Below are 19,514 nucleotides of genomic sequence, written 5' to 3' on the forward strand. Positions count from 1 at the left end.
TACAATTTAAATTCATACACACATAAATGTGTCAACATCAGGTTGGAGTCTGTTTTTGAGGCGAATTTGGTTAGATTAATTTAGGGTAAAGTATTAATTCGGCTCTCATAATAACAAACAAAAAAAGTTTACGTTTTAGTTTCCCAATTAAGGCTCCATAATAGGAATTACAGCATGAAAGAAGACGCTGTGAAGAAGGGGACGAAGAATGTCACATTTTGACGGGAAGGGAAGGAGGAGGAAAATTTACGATGAAGATATTTTGGTCTTTTAATTTTTATGATTATTAAAATTAATAAAATTTCCCAATATGAAACGAAACCCAAAGCAGGAGAGAAGCCGGGTTCTTGTTTTTCACACTACGGGAGTGTTTGGATAGAAGCCAAATTATGGTTTCAAAAGTGTTTTTACGGATTACGAAGTAAATATGTGAAGGAGGTTACCTCATTTTGCGGAAAAGTAATTCTGAAACTGTGGTTTTGGTTTTGCCAAACACCCCCTTCGTTTCTTACTATTACGTTAGACTTTATTACCTGTGATCCAATGAACCAAACGGGCCATGTTCGTCGCCAAATCGCGTTATTCGCCAAATTCATCCCCATATAACTCTTGAAAAAACCTCTTCCCCTTTTAAGGCTTTAACTTCTCTACCGTATTGACATTCAAACGCGTCAATTCATCAATCATCAACGCTAATCTGATACTGAAGGTCGGATCTTCTCACGTCCATCTTTATCTGCGTCAACATTTTTCGGTCCATTTATTTCAAAACCCTTTTATGCCGCTCTATGATTATAGAATGATCTGCGATATCCTTTTTTTTTTCTTTTTGGGTGGGAAAATTTGATCTTTTCATTTGTGTTTGCCCCTTTGTACGATCATTTGAATTAAGTTATCCGAATTCCACATTCGGAGTTATTGAATTTGCTGATGATAATTAGAAATATATGGCGAACTTCTGTCCCACATTGCATTAGAATGATGCATTTTTGTGTCGTATTTCCGTCCCTTGTTGCCTCGATTTGATTTGGTCTCAATTTTGGTCAAGAATCTAGTTTTCTTTGAAAAAAAAGTTCCGAACAGCAATTCAAAATTTTTGTCCCCAGTTTTACCTGTTGATTCGCTTTGCTTTTCATCTTAAAACGATAGTCCTAATTGTTGTATATTCTGATCATTCTGATTCAGCAATTTTAATCTCAGATGGCGCTACAAGAAAAGTTAGACCGATTTAAAAAGCAGCAGCAAGCGTGTCAATCAACCCTCGTAAGCATTGCATCTACTAGAAAGACCGCAGCACCTACAGCTGCATCTGCTTCTTCCAATGGAAGAACTCAAGCTCCTGCTAATAAATTTTCAAATGATACTGAGAGGCTTCAACATATTAACAGTATTCGGAAAGCCCCTATAGGAGCTCAGATGAAGCGTGTCATTGGTCTGTTGTTCGAGGTATTTATTTAAACTACCCTTTTTGCATTTTCTTCCTACTTTAATGCCCAAAGATTGATCTTTTACCATGTTAAGTTTACAACAACTGCTGTCACTTGTTATTAAAGTAATGGCCGGTATGGAAGTTTTTGAAAATGTAAAAGTCGAATCCTATATGTTCTCCATGTTACTGCAAAATCGTATACTTATTGAGTTGGTAGAGGCCGAGAGTTGACAATTAACTCTATGATAATACTTGTTACTGGAAAAGTTACTTCAAATAATATTTAATCATGCTGATGGGTTAGTTATAGCGGTGCATGCCTTAATTAATTGTTGATCACAAAGAAATCTTCTATTGGTTAACTTGTCATGGGGATGCAGAAAAGGGAGGCATGCCAAACTGATGTTTGCTATGATAAATTTACTTAGCATTAACATTCTTTGTGTTATCAAATGCTAGCAATTTTCAAACTGCTTTTTAATAGAACAGTGATTTGAAGAGTTACTATGATAATTTCTTGTTATGTATGATTAGGTTTGTCTGTGTCTGCCATATATAAAGTTATAGGTGTCTGTGATGAATTTATAATGGTAATTGATGCGCTCTTGCTTGTTTGCAGACCAGACAGGCTTTTACACCTGAGCAAATAAATGAGGCCTGCTACGTGGACATGAGGACTAACAAAGATGTTTTTGACAATTTGAAGAAAAACCCCAAAGTTCACTATGATGGGGAACGATTCTCTTACAAGGTAACATCTACAAATTTGGACCTTCATATGCTCAGATGTTCCTTTAGACGATGACAACCCATTCTGTTGTGTCACATATACGGAGTATAGTCAAAGCATGACCTTAAGGAAAAAAGTCAGCTCCTCTACCTGATACGTAAGTTTCCGGAGGGCATTCCTGTTATTGACCTGAAGGATTCTTACCCAACTGTGATGGGCGATTTGCAGGTAAAGGATTTTTCTAGTTTCTTTTTTGTTTGATGAACATTAATCTATCAGTATTGGAGGGATATTGGCTATAGATGTATTTTTAACTCTAATGTTGCTTTGAGATTAAGAAGCAAACAACGTGCTACCATAAAGTTAATTGCTTCTCTGTGGACTGAGCTTTTGAGACAATTGAGTGCAAATTCAGTGTTCTTTTCGAAGAAGCTTAAATTTTATGGCAGTGCATTAACATTGCACAGTAGTGGGCATTGTGGGATCAGTTTACAACTTTCCTAAAGTCTTGGTTGTTCTTGAAACATTATGAAAATTACTGAGAAAATTAAGACGTTTCTTATGTTTCATTGAAGGATCTATACAAATCCTTGCTGTTTATGGTACTAGCCTGAATGTTTTTTTTCTTTTTTAGCCTCTCGCTATTCATATTAGTCGTTGCAACCTGTTGATTTGCTTAAGGCCAGTGATGGAGACTTGGTAGTGTGGGATGCTAAGTCCTACATTGAATATAATGGGATACTCAATGGCATATTTAAGTGGGTTGGTTCTCCCATCTTAACAGTTAGTTTTTGGGTTAAGATTCTCCATCCACTTAGGTACACATCTGGTGGTTATGGAAAATCCTTTGGAAGAATGACCAACAAAGAGTTGTATAGGCGGGATTGGGAGGGTTTTGTGAGGTTAGATGTGGATGGATCTTTTCTATCTGTGGCACTATAGCTTGTGTGGAGGAATGATTTCGGGGGTTGAACTTATTAGGACATGGGTTTCAAGCAAATGGAGGTCTGTAGTGCTTGTTTAGAAGCGTTATAAATATTATCACTAGAGGCCAAAATAGAACCCACCCTTACCAGGATATCATTAGGATTACTCAATCCCTTATTAACAGGTGGTGGCACGTGTCTGTTGTTGTTGTGTATAGTGAGGTTAATTAAAGCCCTAACACCTTAGCTAGGCTTATTCATGATATAAACTGGTTGGTTATACTCTTGTAATTCTTTCGGTTGAATGAAGTTTTAGCTTATATTCGAAAATAGAAAAACTCATGAAGCTTCCCTCTCCTGCTAGTCTCCCTAGTCTTTTTACATGCTGCTTATATGTGATTGAATTTAATGCGAGAAAGAATTTAGCTGATGTTTAAGAGAAGCAATTTTCTTCTATTAGATAACTAGATAAGAGGTACTAATAGAAGTTGAGTGCATTTTCTGTACCTTTTATTAGAATAAGCAAAACTCAATTGAACTATTTAATAATATTGGCATAAAAATATCCACAATCGAATGAATGACTCGACATTTGGTAAATGATGTTTCATTAAATTTATTCCAATAATTTGTTTTGCAAGGACTAACACATTTTATGCTTGTTCTTTTCCAGGCTCTGAAAGCTGCAGGGCAGATTTGGCTGTTGTCCAACTTCGACTCACAGGAAGACATTGCCTACCCTAATGATCCTCGAGTTCTAATTAAAGTGGATGATGACCTAAAACAGCTTTTCCGGGGAGTCGAATTGCCTAACGATATGCTTGACGTAGAGAAGGATCTACAGAAGAACGGGATGAAACCTGCCACCAATACAGCAAAGAGGAGGAGTGCTGCACAAATCCAGGGCATATCTACTAAATCCAAGACTAAGAAGAAGAAGAATGAAATTACCAAGAGGACCAAATTGACCAATTCTCATCTTCCAGAGCTTTTCCAGAATTTATCCTGAAATTGATGAATCTGCGGCAAGAATTCAATGAAGTCCCATACGGATAATCATTTTACTGCGAGTATTTGATCATGACTTGCTGATTGGCAAAGTGCAATTCTGGCCATTCATTACTCAAATATAGAAGAATCTATGTAAGAATGAGGGCCGTAGCTGGAAGACATTTTCAACTGTGAACGAGAGAACAAAATGAAGTTGGCAGATATGGTCATCTAGAAGGGCGAAAATATTCCCTAATGCTACTAAGTGTTACTAGTCCAAAAGGGGCTGTTGTGATATTATACACCTATGATACAAACAAATTTTAAACACATCAATAATGAGATCTATATCGAATGCTGATATTGCTTTCAACTATCGCATTGGAATATTGTTCAAGTTTGACGACGTGTTGACATATTCTGTTCTGTTATATCGCTAACGAAACCAAGTAGCCATTAGCCACTCAATATTACCCCTCTTTGAAAAAGAAAAAAATTATCACACTAAATAAATGTAATTCAGTGAGATTTGCAGTAAAACGAGCATTGATTGCTCATTGCCTTGCTAGGTTAGTTCAACATAGTTTTAGCGGATTTTTACACTTTTGATCGAGCCTTTCTTTCAAGTTCACTTCTATATTTGCCTGGTCTCGCTGTTACATTTAAAACCACTATCATTGGAAAAAAATGTGTGCGTGTGTGTGTGTATTTATATTATGGGGTTTTCCTCATTTGTTTATTTATCCTCTGCACTGTTCTTGTTCTCTAGAGGCACGGGTTATCCGTAAATCTTATTCACGTATTTAACCTTATAATGTTACCTTCAGTTCAAGGTAGATATTTAATCAGCTCTCTTTTACATGTAATGCCAATTTTTTTAAAACACACTTCAATTTTGAAAGGTCCATAGTTACATGTATTTCAATTAATTTTGTAGCATAAGTGACCAGAAATCACACCTGAGATAATCTTGATTCTCTTCTTCCAAACGGTAAGTATAAAACAAACTTTGGATGGTTAAACTTTGCCACGCACAATAGGTTTGCTCAATTTGAATTTTCTATACGCATCAAAGAATATCAATGTTTTGATAATATGACAATTCAAAGCAGGTGTCATGGGTACAGAAAATCACACAATTCTTTTACCAAAGGGAATAAAAAAATTTATAAAGTCACTACACAAATACTTCTTCCAAAGGGAATAAAGTATAAACTAAACTTTGGATGGTTAAACTTTGCCATGCACAGTAAGTTTGTTCGATTTGAATTTTCTATACACATCAAAGAATATCAATGTTTTGATGATATAACAATTCAAGGCAGGTCTCATGGGTACAGAAAATCACACAATTCTTTTAGCAAATGGATTTAAAAGATTTATGAAGTCATTACACGAGTATAAACCAAATGCCGCAGACATTGATCTCCCTTTGGCAATTTGTAGAAGAACCATACAGATTCTCTCTTCAAGCCTTAGAATGGCTCCTGGCAGCATTTCGTCTTGCACAGCATCCCACAAAGTATACAATAGACTGCCATTGCACATCACATAGTAAATCAAGTTTAAGGCATGCAAGGAAATGCACACTTGATTACTAAATTGGACAATGCTGAGTTGATTGAAGTTTTTTGGTGAAAATATATGAAAGAAACTCTTCAAAAGACCTAATAATTTAGGGTTGAATCGTTAGAAAATCTTACTCATCATATATTTTTCTTTATAAAAAATGTGTATGGGATCTGCTTTTTCCCCATCGCTCGCTTCATATTCTATCTATCTCTTCTATATATAATTTATGCATTTACTTGATTAATGCAGAGATTGCAGATCAAGCTCATAAGCTGGTACAATGTAGAGTAACGAGGAATCATCCTTGGAAATAATTTGATGAACCTCACAAAAGGTGCAGGAATGTCTTACCAACACCACAAATAAAACAACATTGAATATTGCGACAATTCTCCACTCAGTTTTCATGTATTGTGCAACGCCAGCCCTGGTAAAAGAAGGAAAACACAAGAGCAGTTGGTTAACTTGTACATATAAAGAGTTGGAACATCGGCCATGGGATAGGCTACCAGGCATGCTTACTTGCAAGAATCACAATCATAGCATTTGACGGCCTGAGAATTTTTGAACCGTTTGCAGTCATGGTTAGGGCTAACTGGATGAAAGGTCAAGTCATAGTATGATGCATTCACAGCAGGATATCCACATCTGAGTTAACATGGAAAAATGTCAGTAATCTGAGTTAGTTTTTATTGGCCAGAAGGTGAACTTTAGTCAAAACATAACTGAAACTAATCTGAAGAGATATTCGTCAACAAAGAAATCTTTGAGAAAGGAAGGCAAATGGAACCTACTCGGAAGGTGGTCTGCAACAGCCAGCCTCGATTGGAGTCAATTTAGCTAATTCATACTGTTTAAGAGTCTGTAAAATGCAAAGGTTGGGAAGAGAACAAATGAGAATTGTTCATGCAGATCATAACAGTTAATTTTAGTAACATGACAAAATCATGGGACCTTGTATTTTTTTGATAGTTTATTGCAGTCTTCAGATTTGACAAGACAACTCCTCAGGCGAGCCCAGTTATGAGAATTGTTCAACTAAAACAAAAGGAACAGATTAATCAAAAGGTTGTTGAATTTTTATTGCGTTAGCATTAGTTCCCTAGGTTTCTACAAACTTACTTGTTTTAGGAACCATGAGCTGTAATCTTCCAGTTGATACTCTTTGTACCTAACAAGACAAGACATTCCTTCTTTTTTATAGTGAAGCAGTAACGGGGATAAATTGAAAATGCCACCAATATGCAGTTAACTACAAAATTGAAGGACAATAATGAAGTATACATATATCAAGTGCTTGCCTTACCTCAAGCCAGCCACATTATGGCCTGATCCATTATTAGTCACAATAAACCTGACACAATGATGAGATTACAAGACACAAACAAGTATCCAAAATCCAAGTGAGTAGGTAATAGCAAACATAAATAATGAAACACACATCCAAATTTTATTGTATTTTTCCCTAGTTTTGACAACACTTCATCAGACATGTTTTGCTTTTAAACTCTAGCATATAATTCCTTAATTGAGAATATTATGGTTGACTTTTAATGTGAGGAATAAACTTAAATCATGGTAGCTCTTACCCTGCTCCTTGAAAATTCAATTTTCAGATTAATTGCATATAATTAACTGTGTTAACTCTCCGTGTTATCAGTTGTTTACAACTCTTTGAAATCAGTAACATCAATTGATGTTTCATACATCAAAAAATTGCCACCGAGTGGTAATGAGAAAATAACTATGAAGAGATCACATGCTCTGCAAAGCTAATAAATAAAGCGCCTATATCAAGTCCTCAATGCCTAAATAAATCAATAAAACATTTAAAGCAGCAAAGGAATTAAAAAGAAAAAAAGTAAATCTGTTGAGGCATGTTAATTGCAGAAAAATCATATGGAAATCCAGGCATCCAGCTGTCATACTAAGGTAAATGCACAAGTCACTTGTGAATTCATGGCAGGGGCAACTTTTAAGGCCCAAAGGACAACACAGACACCAACAAGAATGTCGTCAAAGAATTTGCATACTTACGCCAATACAGTGAAGACCAGAATAGCTATTAAGATGAAGCACAATGTGATCAGATACTGCAAGTGAAAGGTCAAGGATGATACCAGAATCGAGAATATAAAATCAAATTCTTTAAGGTTTTGGTAAGTGACAGTGGATTTATACCCTACAGGTCAAATGTCTGTGTATAATACATTCAAAGAGAAATCAAGGAAAAATTGAATATGGGTGTAAAGAGGGAAAGTTACCAGTGAGCCCGTACACAATTACACTCTCATATGCCACTCTCTTACAGAAGCATGGTTCAAGATTCAATTTAGAAATGTATGAAACCATCATACATATTCATCTGATAAGGATACAACCCATAACAGTATCGAGCTGTTTTTTAAGGCACCAAAGAAACCAATTACAGATCTATAAAAGTTAAAAGCTTGGATTAGAGGACAATCCACAAGAAGAAATATTCCAACCAAAGAAGACAGCAGAGTTGATAAGAAATGCAAGGCTGACATTATGAAGATGAATGCTCCAAGGCCTATCACTAGCAGAGTGAGAGACTTCCTACAGCCATCATGATGATTGCTCATCCATATTCCAAATATTATTACTGCGACAGCCAAAAGCTGCACAAAGAGAATATTAAGTATCAACCAATAAATAAATAAAGAACACTACTTATATCCTAATTCGCTGATAGATCAATTCTATTTGCTGTAAAACTCATGAAGTAGGGTCTGATATCATCATTTTTCATCAACAATTCTTTTCTAACTTACCATCAACCCACTAAACTAGCTAGAACAGAAGTAAACAAAACATCTAAAAACCATAGCTTTGAACATGTTCAGCTGCATATGAATGCAAATAAGCGCGAACAATTATATATAAGACCCCTGAAAATCATTTGACCGAATAAGCTGCGTCGAGAGGTGGAGAAAGGAAGAAAAAAAAAAATCAAAACTAGAGAAAATGGAGCAAGTCCAAACGAACTATCCAGCAGACGAAGCGAAACCCATTTAGAGACGATTAAAAAACAATTAAGAAAGGGGTCACGCATAAAAATGGGCATGCTTCCAAAATGCAGCTCAGAATCGCCATTAAAGTATAAGAATCAACAAAGATACACGCACGAAGACGCAATGAAGAAAGGAATCAGAATCATACCATGGTGAAAAAGTTGATCCATCTGATGACAAAGTTACTAGTTCCGACTCCCATTTTCCCCTTTCCTCCTCGGCAGCACGAAACGAGGGGAAAAAGATTGAGATGTCCGAAATTTGGAGTTCGAATGTTTACTAGAAGATTTTCCTTCCGTTTCTTTGTCGTTAGAAAAAGGAAAAGAAGTTGAAAAAGGAGGAACAGTTTCTTGTAGCGTTATGGGCGCTCGCAGTAGCACTTGCACTTCAAGTCAAGGAACCGCGGGCAAAGAGGCGCCGTTAGAGGGTCAGGTATGGGATAATGATAGAGACGAAGGGCATTTTCGTCAATCGAAATATCTAGCCGTACACATGATTTTGTGTTCCTCACGCCCCCCGCCTGTAATCTAATGTGTTACGAAACCCGATATCATCATAACCTTTTCACATATTTAATTATTTTCATTTGGAAAAACCTAAATATTTTTCGTATATGATATAACTTAAAATTTTTACTTAAATTATATTTTTTATTATTTAAATTCTCTCAAAATATTACTTTGAATCCTTAATATAAGATCTAATTTACAATTTATATTAAATTTTAATTTGAAGGTTTAATTTGAACTATAAACTAAATTCTATATTAAGAAGGTAATATATAAAAATGAACTACACAAAATTTGACAAAATGTGAAAAAAATAAGGAGCTGAATTATTCATGAATGCTTCTTATATATACTATATTTCAGATTGAAATTGATATAGCTTTTTATATATTTTTTACATGCGCACATCTATATATGAGTCCCTTTTATAATTGGTCACATGGCAATTTTTTTTATTTATAATTTTTGTTACCTGACATGGCAAGTCTTCAAACCGACGTTTGTAAATTGTTATAGCGCGTCATATTTCAATAAAATATAAGAGAAATATAATATAAACTAAAGTATACTTTTAGTTTTTTATCTTTATATAAGGTTTTATTTTAGTTTCTTAACTTTAAAAAATAAGCTTTTAATCCTTTAACCATATAATCGTTAACAAAAAATAATGATATTGAGCTCTTTAACATTGATAATGTATTACCAAATACTAACATATTAAGTTTAATTTTCAAAATAATCATGATTATTACAAAAAAATTATCATTTAATACCAATAATTTTAAGATTGAAGGACTAAAAATATACTTTTTAAAATTAAAACTAAACTAAAATTTTACATAAAGTTAAAAAACCAAATATATATTTTAAGCTGTAATATAGTATGAAGCATATCCGGGGGCACAACAACAACAATAATAATATTGTTATTATCCCTGTAATGAATAGAGAAGGAAATTCCGGCGGACAAAAAAGTGAATAAAGAAGGAAAATGTAAGAGCGAAATTAAAGTGTCGCCGAAATCCCAAGTTTAGTCTCACTGAACAGTCAAAAAGGGTCGAGTTGAGTGTTGACGCATGTCAGCGTGCACAGTCTTAGCCCAAACAAACTATATAACATCGTAATTTCCCAGTTCAAAACATTTGGTCAAAGTGACATTGTAGACCCTCGAGAGAAATAATACTCTACCAGTCTTTAATATAAAATCCATTTAACTAATTTGATTAGATTAAGAAAGTTAGGTAATTTAGTTAATTATAAAAAAAGTAACATATTTTTCCTAAAACACTATAATTATTTTTCTTAATACCCCTTCTCCCTCTTCTACTTGATTATAGTTGAGGGAGTATCCATAAGGATAATTTAGAGAAAATTGATAAATATGAGAAATGGGTCTTATATTTAAGACTAAAACTAACTCAATAATTGGGTCCTATATTAAGGATCGGAGAAGTAACATTTAAGACCTCAAGTTCTGGGCTATTTTTAAAAAAAAAAAAAAAAGAAGAACCCCAGGTACACAGTAAACAGTGTTTACTAATTACTAAAATACTGCATTGAAAATCATTCACGCTAAATGAAAAGTGGGAGAAAAAGTGATTTCTTAATAAATGGTGAAGAGTGTTAAATGTAAGAGAAAAAGTGAAATCATTTATTGTGAGAAAGAGTTTACTTTCTTCGAATACGTCGTTCCTGGCCTAAATGATTGAGAAAATGACATTGAGGTCCCATGGAGAACAAAATACATCAAATAGGTTCCCTGAAATCTGATAATTTTTTTGAAGTCTCAAAGGGACTTAAATGCAATTTTCAGAATCCACTAATTACTATTTTGCCCTGCCCCTGCCATCAGAAAAAAAAGACGGGAGAATGAACTTCTGTGAGGATTTCCCGCGCAATAAGCTTGAGGGAGAAGACATTGGGAAAGAGAGAAGAAGCCATTGATGATGAAATATTTTCTCCATTATCATTATTGAACTCCAAAGTGCTTCCATGTGAATCTTCACAAATCTTCAGGTGTGAAACTTTCTTTTCTCTCCTCTCCTACCTTTCTTGACAGATTCTGGATTTGTTTGAGAATGGGAAATCAAAAAATCGTTTTTGCCTTTGGTATTTCAAAGCTTTTGTTTTTTGTTTAGGATTCAGAGGTTAATGAATGAAAAAGCTGTGTTTTTGGTTGGTGTGTGTTGTGATTTAAGTTGGGTGTGTAGAATGATAATGGGTGTTCTGTTTTTGGGTGGTTTTTCTCTGTTTTGATGTTAGTTTAGTGGCAAAGGAAGAAAAAGATGAAGGTTAGTGAGGGTAGAAACCCTTAGCACGAAATGAGACTGTGTTGTTAATCAGGCCGTGATTGTTGTCAATGTGTGCTGCGACACTTGTTAATCTAGCTCCTTAAGTTGTCAATGACAGTTGCGTGCTTCTTGATGCAAGTTTAAGTTACTGATGGCGAGTACGTCTGGAAAATATCTATTTTGCTTTGTTCACATAGGGGGAAAATTTATAAAGGATGGAGAAGATAATATGAGATATGTGGGAAGTAGTGTAAGAACAATCATTGTAAAGGAGGGCACAAGTTATGAAGAATTGAAGGAAATTATATCATCAATTGTTGGAAAAGAAAGCAACTCATTTCTTCTGAAATTCTCAGTTATGTCTGATAAAAAAACTTTTGTGGAGTTGGTAGATGATGATGGGATGGAACATTTGATAAAGTTCAATGAAGAAAGTAGTCATGTGTATGTCGAAGAAAATGAAAATGAGGACCACATAGAAGCAACAAGGGATAATACAATGGAGGAGCAAGATGTATAAGTATAGTTTAACAAAACTGTTAGTGATTTCTTAGTATGTCAGTTGTTACTGTATTGCTACCAACTTATCAATGCATGCACCCTGACTTGTCATTTTCTGCAGGATTTATCAATCATTTGGAGGTGTCAATGAATTGTCTATGTCTCCACCTACCTTATTTGATGTGATTGGAGAGCCACAATCAATTCCTTGTGCTGTTGAAATGATCCCAACACCTACATCACAAATGAATTCCACAAAATAGAAGGATTTGATTATTGGAGAAGGACAAATATTTCCAAATGCCACTACTCTCTGAAAAACATTATACAAGTACAGCTTATACCAGAAGTTTTCGTACCTTTTCATTAAGAATAACCAGCAAAAGATCATTGTGAAGTGCAAAGTTGATGGTTGTCCATGGCATATGGGTGCATATTCAATGGGAGCACATCAAGATACTGAGTTTTTAACTATCAGAACGTACAAAAGTGAACACATTCATCATGCACAGGACAACTTAATTGTACCTTACTCAGGAAGGTCAAATTTAGCTGCTTCAATTGTGATTGATGACTTGAGGTGCAATGTTGACAAGAGTCCTAATGAAATTAGAAAGGACTTGTATAAAGAATATGAAGTGCAATTGAACTATACTCAAGCATATAGGGTTAGGAAGAGTGCACTAATGGAATTACATGGTCGAGTAGAAGATTCTTATAAGGTAATCCCTTGGATGTGTGAGAGACTAATGGAAACTGATCCTAACACAGTTGCAAGATGGGAAGGCTCAGATAACAACCGATTTGAGAGGCTATTCATTGCATATGGATGCTCAATTAAAGGATTTGTGGAAGGTTGCAGACCAATTATTTATATAGATGGATGTCATTTGAGTGGTCCTTACAAAGGAACTTTATTATCAGCTTGTGCATTTAATGTAGACAATGAGTTGTTTCCTTTAGCATATGGTATTGTTAGCGAAAAGACAAATGATGAATGGACTTGGTATCTACAGAATCTGAAAGAGATAACCAGATAAGCACAAGTGACAATTATCTCAGATCGAAGTAATGCTATTATCGGTGCTGTCAGGACAGTATTTGATGGTGACAGACATGCTTTTAGCTATCGACATGTGAAAGAAAATTATAGTGCGTAGTATGTGAAAATCAATAGAGGTGTAAGACGGATCTCAGAAAATAACAAGGAGAATGCACTTAATTTACTTGATGGAATTGCATATGCAAGGCATGATAATGAGTTTAATATTGCAATGGGAAATTTAAGATTGTTTTGTCCTCAATTGGCACAATGGGTTGAATCTCATGGGGATGTGGATAGATAGGAGCAAAGTAAATTTCCTTTTAAGAGATGGGATAACATCATCAATAATCTTGTTGAGTCTTTTAATGCATGAATGTTAAAAGAAAGGAAGCACGCCTTGTCGGTTTTGATACAAGAGCATCAAGAGAAGTTGGCCAAGAAGATGGTTGCTAGCAAAATGGGGATGAAAAGCTGGAAAAATGGTGTAGGACTCAATATTGAATCAAAGTTGTCGGAACAAATAGCAAGAGGTGTGTATATGGAGGCAACATATTATGGTGATGACCATATTTCGGTGCAGACAATACGTGAGGGACGTATCATCTATGTTTCTGTTGATCTGATTTCTCATAGATGCACATGTTTGGCATGGCAAATGAGTGGAATACCTTGTCCACATGCTTGTGCGGCAATCAAACTAGTTCACCGTAGTGTGTATGATTATGTAGATGATTGTTACAAATTGTCCACACAGGAGAAAATATATGCAAATAGCATGAGGCCAATTGCAACACATGATTGCCCACAGCCTGATACACCTACTGTGAGTCATATGCTGACCCAAACATTCTTGCATCCACCGATAACCAAAAGGCCTCCAGGAAGGCCAAGGATTAATAGGATAGAATCTCAGTTTCAAAATAAGAAGGTTTATCATTGTGGAAGATGCAAAGAGCCTGGACACACTGCCAAGACATGCAAGAACCCAAATCCTAGCTGAGAAATTATTGAAGTCAGCTATTTTTTGTATATGGATGTGAAGAGAATATTTTGTAAATGGGTGTGAAGGAAATTTTTTGTAAATGGATAAACACCACTGGTTAGTTTCATTATTACATGCAACCCCTATGTTTTTTTTGGGATGGGTTGTGAAATAGGTGTAGTTTCATGTATATGAAGGTGTAAATGAAAGTTAGCTATGAATTGGCATATTACATTGTACTGTCATTTTAGTTGTCATTACCTGCACCCTGAGTTGTCACTAGACCTGTAATGACTTGTCAATCATTGCACTATGACTTGTCAATGAATTTGCTAATGTAAGTTGTCAACAACATGAATTCAAGTAACATAACCTTTTTTACCATGAAATGATATTTACAATCACTCTGTCATATTATATTTTGGTTGTATAGTCATATATAATCATTATTAATGAAGTATCAAAAACTTACCTCTCCCTTGTCCCCTGTCAGTGGTGGCTCTGTGACTTGTCAATGACAACACTGTGACATGTCAATGGAGCACTGTGGCTTGTCAATGACAACACTGTCCCTTGTCAATGGTTTATCCGGTGACTTGTCAATGGAGCACTGTGACTTGTCAATACAGCACTGTGACTTGTTAATGGCAACACTGTCCCTTGTTAATGGTTGCACTATGACTTGTCAATGGGGCACTATGACTTGTTAATGGCAATACTGTCCCTTGTCAATGGTTGCACTATGCCTTGTCAATGGGGCACTGTGACTTGTCAATACGGCACTGTGACTTGTTAATGGCAACACTGTCCCTTGTCAATGGTTGCACTATGCCTTGTCAATGGGGCACTATGACTTGTTTGTGAGAACATTATCCCTTGTCAATGGTCGCTGTCAAGAGAGCATTGTGACTTGTCAATGGAGTACTGTGACTTGTTAATGGTTGCATTGTGACTTGTCAATAGGATACCATGACTTGTCAATGGGGCACTGTGACTTGTCAATACGGCACTGTGACTTGTTAATGGCAACACTGTCCCTTGTCAATGGTTGCACTATGCCTTGTCAATGGGGCACTATGACTTGTTTGTGAGAACATTATCCCTTGTCAATGGTCGCTGTCAAGAGAGCATTGTGACTTGTCAATGGAGTACTGTGACTTGTTAATGGTTGCATTGACTTGTCAATAGGATACCATGACTTGTCAATGGGGCACTATGACTTGTCAATGGAGCACTGTGACTTGTTATGAAATTCTCATATCACTTGTCATTAACTCCTGTTATATTAGTTGTTATTTTGGATAACTCATGTTGTTAATTTAAACGCAAGGTAACCAACCATAATATCTCTGCACATATAAAATAGGAATATAATTAAAAATGTAATAAAACCCTAACAAATTAGTATTATAATATGTGATGACAAAGGTAATAATATTATAAACATAATCTGATTAGTTTGTTACAAAATGACCTATTTGCTAATCATCTTAACAACACATATCATGGGCTAAGAGAACAAAAAATTCATAGACTACTCTATCTCTTCTTCTTGGTCTTGTTGTAGTCCGATAGCATCGACATCACTTCACTCCCATGTTCATTATTTGGATGGGTTACGAACCACCACAAACAGCCAACCTTCAACTCTTGTAGTTCATCATTAGAGTATCGTGGCATTGTATATCCTGCATCATCCCGAACGGTGCCATCCCACTCTTGTAGCCAAGAGATAACATGAACTCCACATGAATCACTACCAAGTAAATTGAATATGTTAGCACCTTGCAATTGTTATTGTGAACAAAAACAACATAACACAATCGAACAGAACAACTACACTTACGTATCATTCTGTACATAGACTTTAGCCCATTTCACTTCGTTGTCAATTTTGTCCTCATTGACAAACAATTCTGGCTTAACAGCATGTAGCATCGAATGGAAACAGTTCATCTGAAAAAAAAAAACACACACACGCACATAATGAAAAGGCATCACTAACAACACAGCATCCAGTAACAAGGCACAGAGCATCCAGTGACAAGGGACAGAGCATCCAGTAACAAGTAACACAGCATCCAGTGACAAGGGACAGAGCATCCAGTGACAAAAACACACCATCCACTAACAAGGGACAGAACATCCAGTGACAACTAATAGAGCATGTAGTGACAAGGGATAGAGCATTTAGTGACAACTAACAAAGCATCCAGTGACAACTACCAGAGCATGCAATGACAACTACCACAGCATCCAGTGACAACTAACAGAGCATCCCGTGACAACTAGCAGAGCATCCAGTGACAATTACCACAGCATGTAGTGATAAGGGACAGAGCATCCAGTGACAACTAGCATAACATCCAGTGGCAACTAACAGAGCATCTGGTGACAACTAACAGGGTATTTAGTGGCAACTAATATATCATCCAGTGACAAGTAACAGATCATCCAGTGACAACTAACAACTAATATATCATCCAGTGACAAATAACAAATCATCTAGTGACAATGAGCAGAACATCCAGTGACAACTACTAGAGCATGCAATGACAACTAGCACAGCATCCAGTGAAAACTACCACAGCATGTAGTGACAAGGGACAGAGCATCCAGTGACAACTAGTATGGCATCCAGTGACAAGTAACAGATCATCTGGTGACAACTAGTACAGCATCCAGTGACAACTACCAGAGCATGCAATGACAACTATGCAGACTGCTACTAACAATTATAATAGTCATTGACAAGTATAAAAGCTGTAAATAACTACTCACAGTTTGTATTGCCATGAACTGTTTGGGTCGAATTGCCTTTTATTTGTCCTCTTTTTCTTCTTTGCATCATGTTGTTGCTCACCCCCTTCTTCTTTGCTTCTTCTTCTTCCTCGGCTTGTAATCTCATGAATGTGATGCTATCAACCAACGAGTCAAGGGCATGGAAGTTCATGGTCTTTGTCTCAAAAACATAATAAAACCAATGATCTTCAAATAGAGTAGGACCAAAAATGAAATCGCAATCCCCGATATTGTATCCAATATATTCAGGTAATATTTCTCTTTCATGGTCCTCCCATTTCCACCTTAAAGGATTCGCCACCATTTTCTGCATGAAATCTGCAGAAAATATATGGCGGTTGACTCGCCCATCTTTTTCCTTTTGATCTCCAACGAATGTCTTTGCCACCATAGTCATAAACTGAAATTGCAAATACAAACAAATTACAACTCCTTAGCATGCAATAACTCATTCCGATATTAACTATGTACGTGTGACTCACCCTGTCGTTTATCCATCTTCTACGTTAGAGACATTGCAACTCACCACGGGTTAGGAAGTATCCATACATCGATACAAAGTATCTAACACAAATGAAACAATTATGAAGTTAGTAAATTCAGTAAATTCTGTAACATAATACAAAATTGGTCACCAAAACATAATACTTACTGCTCTTGCTCCTCTTAATTACACCTTGCTGTACACATGTCAAATAAAGCTTGCCTGTCATCAATTGTTCTTTTTTTCCTAGCCTTGCTTTTAAATTCTAGAAATGGAGACCTAAGAGCTTTCCCCTTACTTATCACCCTTGTAGATTTCCTCACATGTTCGTTCCCTTCCCCTTAGGTGGCCTCATCCACTTCTTTGTCCTCTTCATCTTCTTCTTCTCTTTTATTTTCTTCTTCATCTTCTTTGTTCTCATTTCCCTTTTCTTTTTCCTCTTCATCCTCTTCTTTTTCCTCGTCATGTGATTCTTGTCCACCCATCTCCTTTTCTGACTGAGCTTCTTGCTCTTCTTCTTCATTTCTATCATCTTGTGATTCAGATTCTTCTTCTTCATTTCTGTCATCTTCTTCCTCATCCTCTGAATCACTTCCTTTCTCAAATTTTTCCTCTTCTGCTTCAAATTCTTCTTCCTCATCTTTGTCCTCTTCACTTACATTACCACTACCCTCCCTTAGTCTTGACTGAAGGGCCATCATTTCCTCCCCCAGCATAGACACTAATCGAGTATATGTCTGTTTGATCTCTTATACAAATAAAATTCAGAACAGTAAGCAACAGTAGAAAAACAAAAACAAAAAAACAAAAATTAATCATTAAGCCTACAAGTCCACATACCGGGTGAGTTAAATTTTCAGGATCAAATTTGGTGGATTGCTTTGCCGAATGCAAGAGTCCTCGATTGCTTTCCTTCTCCTCCTTAACTCTTTGTTGCACTTTCTTTTCATCCCAATATGCAACAGCATGCTTTACATGTGCAGCTTTTGTTTCTCCCAGTGGAAAATTTTGTAGACAATATAACTGCATGTGACATGAATGATAAGTTAACAGCAGCCATTGACAACATTCAGACCATCAAATGATAACAGAAATATACAAATTATTATAGCACTTACCATTAGGAAGTATAGACAACCTGGCACCTTCTTCTTCTTCTCAGTCAACTTGCCTTTTTCCAATTGTTTCTTGTACACTCCAATCCCCTTATATAGTTCATGCAACACATAAGAGGACCAATCAAACTTATCCAATCTATCCTTTGTTGATAGTATTACCTTCAACAAATAATCACCGACACAAATACTTGCATTAGGACATAACAACGTTCCCAATGCATACATGACAAATAGCACCTCAAAAGTTTCATCTTGGTTCTCCTCAGTCAACAATGATGCTATCTTCTTGTATGGAATATTGCCATACACAATCCTCCACTGTTTGAACACTTCATCTTCATTATTCACAACTACTTTAATCTCTTCTCCGTCAAATGGTAGCCCCAGAAATTCATGCACATCTTTTGCCCTCATTTCCCTTCTCTTCCCTCTTATGGAAATGTTTTTTGATGCAAGATCAAATGCAGACATAAACTCTCCACACAATTCTCTTTGAATTGTGTGGCAACAGACTTCAACCAACTTGTCAAACCCTATTTTTTTCAGCCTATTCATCAGTTCCTTCCTTTCTTTGATGTGCTTGCAAACTTGCATGAATTGTTTTGGTGCACATCTTGTATAGAAAGGAACAATATACTTCTTGGACTTGGTGGGAGGTCTTTGTGCCTTAGCCCTTTCACAATATTCCTTTCTTTGTTGTTCTGATAATTTATCTCACGCCTTTCTCACTTGTGCATTCCCTGCTTCAAGTGATTTGTACTTCTTTGAGCTTTTCTTATAGAATTCCTCCATAAACAAGGCATAACCGAAGAAATTACTGCTTCTTTGTGCATCCTTCCCCATCTTCTTATCCTGCAAAACAAGACCAGTGCATTGAACTTCAATTCTTCTTAAATTCCTAGTAAACTTTTGCAGAGATGCGGAGCTTCATAGATATCAAAAAGAAAGTTGATTCAAAAGCAGTACGATAAATATACAACCTAATCCATTCAGACCACAGCATTCATTTACTATGACATTTATTATCAATATACAGACTTTCTGGCAATTCTGCTCAAATTCTGAACCCCAACTCTTTCAAACCACATCAAACTTCTCAA

General features: G+C 36.0%; 3 protein-coding genes and 1 long non-coding RNA gene across 7 annotated transcripts; 2 read left to right on the forward strand and 2 right to left on the reverse strand.

Annotated features, from left to right (window-relative positions):
* Positions 1-556: 556 nt before the first annotated feature.
* Positions 557-4,481, forward strand: LOC114759725 (general transcription factor IIE subunit 2-like). Of its 2 annotated transcripts, none has more exons than XM_028948960.1 (5): positions 557-709; positions 1,186-1,446; positions 2,049-2,180; positions 2,271-2,387; positions 3,759-4,481. In XM_028948960.1, the coding sequence occupies exons 2-5, from the start codon at positions 1,201-1,203 to the stop codon at positions 4,092-4,094; spliced, it is 831 nt and encodes a 276-aa protein (XP_028804793.1). In that variant the 5' UTR covers positions 557-709; positions 1,186-1,200; the 3' UTR covers positions 4,095-4,481. The 2 variants fall into 2 exon arrangements, with proteins under 2 accessions (XP_028804793.1, XP_028804794.1); XM_028948961.1 differs by having other exon boundaries at positions 1,201-1,446.
* Positions 4,482-5,536: 1,055 nt separating this feature from the next.
* On the reverse strand, positions 5,537-9,070 carry LOC114759702 (tetraspanin-10-like). Of its 3 annotated transcripts, XM_028948924.1 has the most exons (11): positions 8,831-9,070; positions 8,177-8,289; positions 8,026-8,080; positions 7,685-7,740; positions 6,954-7,001; positions 6,770-6,818; positions 6,602-6,685; positions 6,442-6,509; positions 6,170-6,295; positions 5,999-6,074; positions 5,537-5,609 (listed from the first exon to the last, which is right to left on the reverse strand). In XM_028948924.1, the coding sequence occupies exons 1-11, from the start codon at positions 8,882-8,884 to the stop codon at positions 5,544-5,546; spliced, it is 795 nt and encodes a 264-aa protein (XP_028804757.1). In that variant the 5' UTR covers positions 8,885-9,070; the 3' UTR covers positions 5,537-5,543. The 3 variants fall into 3 exon arrangements, with proteins under 3 accessions (XP_028804757.1, XP_028804756.1, XP_028804758.1); XM_028948923.1 differs by having other exon boundaries at positions 6,218-6,295; positions 8,026-8,289; XM_028948925.1 differs by lacking the exon at positions 6,954-7,001 and having other exon boundaries at positions 6,218-6,295; positions 8,026-8,289.
* Positions 9,071-13,485: 4,415 nt separating this feature from the next.
* Positions 13,486-14,028, forward strand: LOC114759706 (uncharacterized). Its single transcript, XM_028948928.1, has one exon. The coding sequence runs from the start codon at positions 13,486-13,488 to the stop codon at positions 14,026-14,028; it is 543 nt and encodes a 180-aa protein (XP_028804761.1).
* Positions 14,029-17,018: 2,990 nt separating this feature from the next.
* On the reverse strand, positions 17,019-17,535 carry LOC114759701 (uncharacterized). The gene is made up of 3 exons (XR_003741946.1): positions 17,465-17,535; positions 17,295-17,376; positions 17,019-17,212 (listed from the first exon to the last, which is right to left on the reverse strand). It is a non-coding gene; the product is annotated as an uncharacterized LOC114759701 (long non-coding RNA).
* Between the last annotated feature and the right edge of the window lie 1,979 nt (positions 17,536-19,514).

The sequence above is a fragment of the Neltuma alba genome, unplaced genomic scaffold (genome assembly GCF_004799145.2).
Source record: "Neltuma alba isolate B1F8T4 unplaced genomic scaffold, ASM479914v2 tig00010885_pilon, whole genome shotgun sequence".
In the NCBI taxonomy this organism is placed as follows: Eukaryota; Viridiplantae; Streptophyta; class Magnoliopsida; order Fabales; family Fabaceae; genus Neltuma; species Neltuma alba.